We start from the raw sequence: 8,969 nt of genomic DNA, 5'->3' as shown, positions 1-8,969 counted from the left end.
CTATAGCGAATCTCCCAAGATACGCCATCACCAAGGTTTGGAAGCGCATCTGCAAAAGTCGAGATACAGGCACCAACAAGAATCGAGCTCGACAGGGTACGCTCAGAATGCGTCGCCCACATACACCACTTCGAGGGGGGGAAAAGAGAGAGAGAGAGAGAGAGAGAGAGAGAGAGAGAGAGACGATGCACACATGGGAGGGGAACGAGCAGAAAACGCTCAAAAAGAGCAAGCACGTCAACACACCCCTGTCCAAATAGGGAACGTTTCACATCAGGATCGAACAATTTTTTTGGAGCTATGAGGAGTTGATCGTTTGGAACATCTCCAAATTCAATGGTGGGAGTTCATTTGACTGGCTGCAAAGCCTCTACACAACAACTCTTGCAAAAGCTGCTCTGTGTGTCAGATTTGCTGCTCCCCAAACGAAAGCATGTGCGTTCGATCAACATTTGTGATTGTTTTGACCCGAAAGCACACATGTGACTTGTGCGTGCTCGTAGTAGTGTACCTATATTGTTGGTTTTATTCTTTTTTGTGTTCTTGTATTTTATTGGAGGCTCGTGATTTTACCACTTGTTTGCTTTCAAACGAATAGCTCTAGCCCTGCGTTCAAGATTACTGTTATACCCCCCTGCCCTATCTAACTACCACCCCCCACCATGTACCGTCTTGTAGCTTCCGTTGGGGTCGATGCGCACAAATCCACCATCAATCCAGATGATGAGATACTGACCGTCTTGGGTGGCAAAGCTTCATGCAGAAGGAAGTTTGTCATCAATGTCCACCTTCTTGATGAGGAAGGCAACACAATCCACGAAGAATTTGCCATCATTGCCTCTGTCGCCTATGCCCATGATCGAAGCCCCATTGTGCAAGATGAAAACCTGTTTTTAGCAGAGCCGCCACTTCTAACCACCTTCAATGGCGTCGAGTACCCCTCTCAGGATCGCCCAACTCGCCTAGTTGGAGGAAAGGCTACCTTCAAACTTGCAATCTCCCTCCTCTCCTCCAAATATGATAACCGCCTCTTTTGCATCTGCTTCACCCCCCAATCTACCAGCCCAACTCCCGAATTCAGCGGAAGTACCTCCTCATGCTTGCCAACTCCTTGCTATTCCAAACCCATACGCAGCATTTCCCGTAAGCGGTCATCCTCTGTGGCTCCTCCCCTTCCTCTCTCCCATCATATCCTTCCACAGCCTGATGCCACCATGTTTTGTCCACCCCCTTCAAAGGTGAAGTCTCCAGACAGTGCAGCTAGCGAGGAGGTCGAGAAATTCTTCAGAGTAAGCTCCGCTGCATCTAGCAGTGAGGACGATGACAAGACCAACTGCCAAAATGGAGGTGATGCTGCATCAGACAGCGGCAGCCTGCGATACATTGCTAGCAACAGCTACAAGCAGGAGGCACAGCTGCTGCGCCCCGATGCAATCCATGGAGACCCTTTCTACAGTATACATGAAGGTTACTCGACAAGGAAGGACCCTTTCTTTGGCATAGAGGGTGTTCATTGTGAGGGTTACCTAAATAGAAGAGACCCATTGATGCAATTAGAAGCAACCCAATATGAGAGCTTTCCCAGCACATGTATACATGCGGTGGACATGGGCCATCACGAGGGTTTTGTGAGAGCTTGCATTCATATGGACGCTATACAGCACCATCATGACCATTATGACAGCTTCTCCAATCAAAAGGAGGCATTGCATGTTGCAGAAAATGGGGAGCTTCAACATCGTGACAGTTGCTCTGTCAAGAAGGAACCTGTGGTCCTCATTGATAACCACCATAGCAACGGAGTCATGATGAGCAGAAAGGACCCTGTGGAGCATGCAGGTGGCTGCTACCTGGATTCTTCTGGTAGATTAAACAAAGTGGGCATGCATATCAATGGAAGATTCTCCCCTAATCCAGTTGCATCACGATCCGAATCAACAAGCCCAATTTCTGGTATCCTCACATCAGATGGCAGCATAGAGCAAACGGATGCTTTCTCTCGGCCCTCATCCATCCCTGCAGCAGCATCAACAGAGAGGCCTCTCTCTGCACCACATCCAATCAGCCAGTGTAAGTCACTCCATCACTCTCAATAAACTCCACTGCAATTAATTCAGATCTTAATTGCACCATTTGGATACCACTGAAAATGCTTGCCAAAGAGTTAATAAGTTGGATTACTGCGGTAATGCTTGCCACAATCATACAACCGACCATGGTAGCATACTTTCTTAAAACCTGTAGCTTCTCATGAATAATCACTGTTGATACAGATATTTGCTTAATTACCTGGTAACACTTGCCGACACATCACATTCAACCACATCATCAACACCTGCCCAAGAGTCACAGCTGATCACATATTCTTTGCTTGATTCCATAATATAATATCACTACCATAGCAGACATACATAAGATGCTTTATCATTACCCTTCTTCAATCTCCACCTTGCAGTGAGTAGCCCATTCCGGCCATACAACCCAAATGCAGGGCCAACAAGGGTGTCACCATGTGAATTTCAAAGAGGCAACGCAAGATCACCTTCCTACATGAATGGATTAAGACGGGAGAGTCCTGAAGGCATTCTTCTTTTGAACAAGCCCGCTTCAGATCAACTAATACAAACAACATTGGCATCTTCCAGCAGCAAAAAAACCTTTGATGCTGTTCTGCAAAGGTTCTTGACAGAAGCAAGTCATCATGCAACTGGTGGCTCTCCCTCCAACATTGAGGAGGAAGAGCAGTCTCTGCTTGCCTTGGAAGTGACTCTACAAAATGCAATTCGGGAGCTTGAAAAGAAGAAAGAGGAGCTGCGTAATAAGCGCCAACGTCTCATAGAAGATGATGAAGCACATATACACAACATTGTATTTCAATCCCCCTCTTGGGTGGAAACCTTGAGCATGAGCAGGAAATATAATTATTAGCCCACAGAGATTACTTCACGTTTTAAGTAGAATACATGATGATATAGACTGCATATGTAGTGCATCAATCTGTAAATAGTGTATTGAGATCAGGTCTCTGCATAGCTCATTACTAACAATTCTGACCTAGCCATTGTGCACAGCTTGCCACTCAATAAATTTCTTTGTTTTCTACATACATTAATCAATCAGCAATAACTATTTTCTGAGCATAATCAAGAAAGTCTTTTGCACTTAATTGAGTAAAGTTGCATGCCAACTCTCTCTCTTGTTTATAACTTTAATCAATTCAATTCAGTGAGGTGTACTCAAGCATTCATTGAGTATTTATGAGGTAGGGAATGGACCATTCCCTGTCAAGGTCAGGAATCGAGGGGCTGAAGATCTCAGCTGGCAATGCTGTCATGCTGCTTCTGATATGTCAGCACAAAGAATAAGTTCAACAACTCTGGTGCTGACAATGGAATGTTTGATGGCAACCCGAGTGCAACTCTAGCTCTGACAAGTTACGATATGGAATGGTCAATGGCAACCTTTACATGAGTGAAGAGCCTCCATATCAACACTCAAATTGGCTGATGGCAACCTTAGCACTCAAATGGTTAATGGTAACGTTTGCACAAGTCAAAACCTCCACAGTGCAGTGATCATCTGTTTGCATGAGTCAAAACCTCCAGATAGTGCAATGATCCCCTCCTCCCAACACTTTACAATCAAGAAAGGTCATTGGCTGACCTTTCCCTGCAGCCATGCTCCCTATGGCTCCCAACATCTGTCAATCACCATAAGTCATTTGGATTACACAAAAAGGCCACCAATGACATTTCCCTACACCATAATCCTATCCCACCAATTGCCAAGAGGTCAAAGGATTATGGGGAGTGGTCCAAGGGGCAAATATAGGCAATCTACATGGCAGGTTGCAGAGCTGGATTACACTTTATACAGACTAACAACTGCCTCTTAGATTCCGATTGCTAAGAGCCCCGTCACACCAAGTGGTTCAAGGGGTTTTAAGTGCTGTAAGCTCATAAAGCTGAGGTCTCGCCTGGTGGTTAAGAGACATGGAGGGGAATGACACGAGCACTCCAACCACTAGATAAGAGTGCTCCAATCCAGCTTTTTGCAGCGTTAAGGCTCAAGCAATGGGTTGTTTTAGTTCAATTCACCTTGATTAGCATCAACCGAGTAGTGGCGCCTCCTTTTTTGTCTCAAATCAACTGGTTTGCTGCTTTTTTGGGTGTGAAAAATCTGAACATTGAAGGTGCAAGAGAGCCTGCATTACTGCATTTGGCTTTTACAACACATGCAAACAGGCAGCGCTGCAGCCCCCCCATGCACTAGGTGGAACGGGGCTCTAAGATGGCATGCATTCAACACCCCTGCAAGCTCATTCCATTCAAAGGTTGTGCACATGAGGCTTTGGCTACAAGAAATTGTACATAGCCTAAAAATTAGGAGGGTAACACCAAGGCCTCTTCACGTACATGATTGCCTCATCTACATCAACACTGCTTTCTCCCTTGCTTTGCAACTAGACTAGCAAGCCACAACAACAAACTCCATGTAAAGTCGTACTAATATGGGTTTCACGCAACAGCATACAGATTCTTGCCAATTTCAGTTATTTTGCCACTGCAGTTGGTTTACAATTACATGTGCACACCCTTTCAACAATGGGGGAGGAATGGACAGCCAAGATGGCCTGCCCCACAACCCCCATTTGACAATTTCAATCAAGTCAACAACTCACATCACATATGATAACTAGAGAGAGGTGAACTTGTCAATCATTAAAAGACAATTAATAACTACCCAAACAATTTCTCTTCCTGTAATCACAGTTTAACACAATTATTGAATGACCCAATCAAGGCTATATAAATACATTTCCTAACCAAAGAAAATAAGGGCAAACTTGAAATGCTCCCAGATATTTCAGTCAACATTTGAAACTTTCGCTGGTAATTACACAAACTTAAGAAAATTCAGGTTTTCAAAGCAAGCTCCAATTTTAACCGGGATTTTAGGATTTGAGCCAATTAAAATACACTGGACCCAGAACCCAATAAACCACTCCATTTACATAACAATTCCCATCACCTGCTACACTTTCAGCATGTGTACAGGTGGAGACCGCAAACCCAATTCTCTCCAAACTCGAATGATTGTGCAGCTGCCCTCACCCCATGGGCTCTGAGCAAGCAAACGAGAATTTAGCAAAATTAGCTTATCACCTAGCCCCAAATACACAACAACCTATTCTTCACTAAACATAACACCTCTTCTGCCAAGCCTGGCAGAACTGCAATCAGAGATAGAGCCAACCCCACCAAAAACTGGCCTGATTACTTTAAATAACTCTAGGCAGATAGCTTTCACTTCTCGCACAAGCAAAGCCTCCAAGGTCAGGAAAACAACAGTCAAGCGAGTGGACGTATTCAAACTCCAAAATATATCCTGACCAGAGGGAAGCTCAAACACAAAAGAAAAAGGCTTGAAACCTTGCAGAATATGCAATTATCTACATACATCAGATCCATATTACAAAGTAAAGTAAATATAAGCTTCAAAACTAATAAAGCCATAAATTGCTACCAAATTTGAGTCAGGGAATAATTACACTAGATTTAGTAGTAAACGCACCCATCCTACAAAACACTAGAATAAATCTAGAGAGCAAGTAGCAACCTCAAACGAGAGGTGGTGTTTAAAAACACCCTTAACAAGATGATGACTCTGGGAGGCAGTCTTCAAGCACTGGTAAACTTAGTGACAGCCTTGGTACCCTCAGAGACAGCATGCTTAGCCAGCTCACCAGGCAAGATGAGGCGCACTGCAGTCTGGATCTCCCGGCTGGTGATAGTGGGCTTCTTGTTGTAGCGGGCAAGACGAGCAGCCTCTTGAGCCAGCTTCTCAAAAATGTCATTGATGAAGGAATTCATGATGCCCATGGCCTTGGAGGAGATCCCTGTGTCCGGGTGCACCTGCTTGAGCACCTTGAAGATGTAGATCTTGTAGGTCTCGGTGCTCTTGGCCTTCCTTTTCTTCTTCTTGTCACCACCCTCCTTGGCGGCAGCTGGCTTCTTCTCTGCAGCGGGCTTCTTGCCCGCAGGCTTCTTCACGGCCTTCACGCTCTTCTGGGCCTTTTGCGCGGCCTCTGCAGCAGGGGTGGCTGTTTCCTTTGCCTTAGGTGCCATAGTAGCGAGCGCGTTCGTAACAAAGGAGATAATAGAAGAGATGGTCAAATCTAATGTTATGGATTTGCTTTATACCATTTAGCGTTTGCTTCCGGATCGCCAGCTTGGCAGTCTTCTGCCGTCCGATCGTTTATTCAATCCAACGGTTCCTGCTCCCTCTTGTTGCCGCGCTTTTTCAAATTTAATTTCTCCTTTATTTTTTGGAAGTCGTATTCCAATGGCACGTTCAAATGAAATCTACAGTTGAGACCATGTGGGCCTGTGCCATGTGGCAAACTTTGTAATCTCGGCTTTACAAGTAATTATTTAGGACAAGAGTGCTTTGTTAGCCGCAAAGTCCGAGGGTAAGAGAATACAAGAACCTCTAGAAGACAAAAACTTGGGGGGCGGGGGGGAGAGAGAGAGAGATGTATATTTTTTATTATCGTCCCGGATGGACAAGTATGACCTGTAGGACCAAAGGTACATGTCAGATGTACCTTCATAGTATAGTGAATTTTGGGCACACGCACCCTATCAAAGTTTTCAAAGTTTGCATACTCGAGAGCTTTTGCCAACATGATCATTTTGTTTGCTCTAAAGTTGAAGGTTACAACTGCATCACCATCAACAATTGGACCAACAGATATGCCATTTTTGTCCACAATCACAAATGGAGGACAGTATTGGTCGTTGAATTTTGGATTATTTGCCTTCAATTGCATAAGTGCTTCTATATCACTCTTGAACTTGTGAGGAGATTCTCCCAGAACTTGTGCATCCAAGCCACTTTTTACCACATTCCAGTCATTCTATTTAACAAAGTCCCAACAAAACTAACTCTTCAACACTGCATTGCAGACCCAAATCAAAGTGAAACAATCAACAGCGACAATTCCTATTGATCTTGTCTTGGCTCTTAAGGTGTTTGAATGGATGCATTAAGACCCATATTGAAATCTTGGCTCTGACCTTGCATCAACGATGATGGCATCTCCTGCTCTTAACCCGCTGCAAGAGACGACAATGGAGGATGAAGGAGATAGGCTTGTGACTATTTGGGTGGAGGAACTTTAGGAAGAAGCGGGAATTTTTATATTTCAGCTTCTGTCAATTCAGAGCCCATCAAAATTCAATCGTCGCTTCATACGTCCAAATCTGGTGGAAGCAAGAAGGATGGTGCTCAACTGTGAAAGGCACATTAACAGTGGATGATCAATATCAATTGGTGTAAAGAGTTCAAACCAAATTATTTCTACCATCTGTACTATATGTACTCTTGTTCTGCTTAGTTCCAAACTCAAGTTTGGAAAGTTGACAACACCATAGAACAAATCAATCTTGTCCTTCATGTGCGTAACGTGCTAACACCATAGTCCATGTTGTCAAGTAGTGTTTTGGACTCATCAAGCTTGCCACATTTCCAAGCACAAAATGTTTCTATAACAGCCCCACAATAGCCCCTATTTGCATGAGTGATTGCATTCGGAAAGGTGCCCTCACTTTGCATCTGTTGGAAACAACCCAAGGCTCCATGGCATTCCGGATAGAAATCTCCTCAAGCACTCTTTGGTGCTTTCCCAAGAACAACACATTTCACATACGTGATCATTGCTCCTACGTAGTGCCACATGTTTTCAAGATGCAAGCATATGTGATTACATCAGAAGAAATGTCCTCGCTTTGCATCTTGAAAATAGGCAACCAGCCAGAGCTCCCTGGTCCTGTCACTGTTGGGCAATGAGATGCACTTGAAGACATGATGTTCCGGACATCAAGGCAGTGTTACATGTAACATTTAATGGCCTAAAATCTTATGTGTAGCGGAAATTAGCATGAACATAGTGAGCATTTCATTAGAGTTGATTCCTAATGAGAATTACAAGAGTGCTTGGGTGGAGAGAGCAACAAAAAGCATAACACCTAGTTAGATAGCATCGACAATACTTTCAAAAGAGAGAGCAATTAAGCTATTGACAACAGTTGAGGACCGGATTTGCATGGAGCCGGTCCCCCCTCCAAAAGGCTTTGTATTATGGTTTCTCCCATCAAGAGAGACATTGTACAATACAATTCTTTGTGTTCCTTCAAGACGAGCTAGTGCAATGAAGATGGAAGCTTCATACACCAAGCAAAACACTTAATCAAGCACAACTTGAATTATCCCCGTTCTCAGACCCAAGACCTCACACACCTTCGAAGATGGTGAGAGCTAGCAGGGTATGAGAGTAGATTGAGAGGAAAAAGAAGTATCTTACGAGAAAGAAGTACATCTCCTCACATAATCACTCATATTAGCATAGCTTAGCTTAGTAATTAGCTTGGTAGAGAAGATGAGCATGCATTGAAGCTTGGCTCTTGGTTGGATTTGCATCCACATGCCAAGAGAGTGTTGATGTAGGCTTCTATCTCACAAGCTTGGAGTAGGTGATGAGCTCTCCATTAAAGCTTGGGAGGAGATAGAGTATTTTCCCTTCACACATGGTCAAGTGTGAGAGTGTGTGTGTCAATGCCAAGCAAAAATCAGCCCCCTCTCTCTCTTGGGCGAGCCCTAGCTGCTAAGTTAGTCTGGCTTTTGCCTCATTGGACCTCCCCAGGTCAAGCCAATAGGGATTAAGCAGCATAAGTGATAGCCTTCTGACATGTGTCCCCCTTTCCCCTTTTGTGAGAGCTTTAGATAATTAAATAATTAAACTAAACTCTCATTGGACCCCTTTGCCTCCTGGCCAATAGGAATCAGGCAAGCCATGGGGCTCCTGAATGCTCATTGGACCCCTTGGGAGACTGCCCAATAGTCTTCTAGGACACTTAATTCTTATTGGTTTCTTTTATTAAATGTTTTTAAATTAATTAAACTAGATT

General features: G+C 44.1%; 1 protein-coding gene and 1 pseudogene across 1 annotated transcript; one reads left to right on the top strand and one right to left on the bottom strand.

Annotated features, from left to right (window-relative positions):
- The first annotated feature begins 268 nt into the window (after positions 1-268).
- Positions 269-4,628, top strand: LOC147421920 (uncharacterized). The gene is made up of 2 exons (XM_086502535.1): positions 269-2,070; positions 2,456-4,628. Exons 1-2 carry the CDS (start codon positions 663-665, stop codon positions 2,926-2,928), a joined length of 1,881 nt encoding a protein of 626 aa, XP_086358661.1. The 5' UTR covers positions 269-662; the 3' UTR covers positions 2,929-4,628.
- A 779-nt stretch (positions 4,629-5,407) lies between these two features.
- LOC147421919 (histone H2B.9 pseudogene) lies at positions 5,408-6,163 on the bottom strand (annotated as a pseudogene).
- Positions 6,164-8,969: the final 2,806 nt, after the last annotated feature.

This window comes from Adiantum capillus-veneris, chromosome 27, assembly GCF_014529385.1.
Source record: "Adiantum capillus-veneris isolate H3 chromosome 27, ASM1452938v2, whole genome shotgun sequence".
In the NCBI taxonomy this organism is placed as follows: Eukaryota; Viridiplantae; Streptophyta; class Polypodiopsida; order Polypodiales; family Pteridaceae; genus Adiantum; species Adiantum capillus-veneris.
The sequence above is the reverse complement of the archived record's forward strand: the minus strand, read 5'-3'. Positions and strand labels throughout refer to the sequence as shown.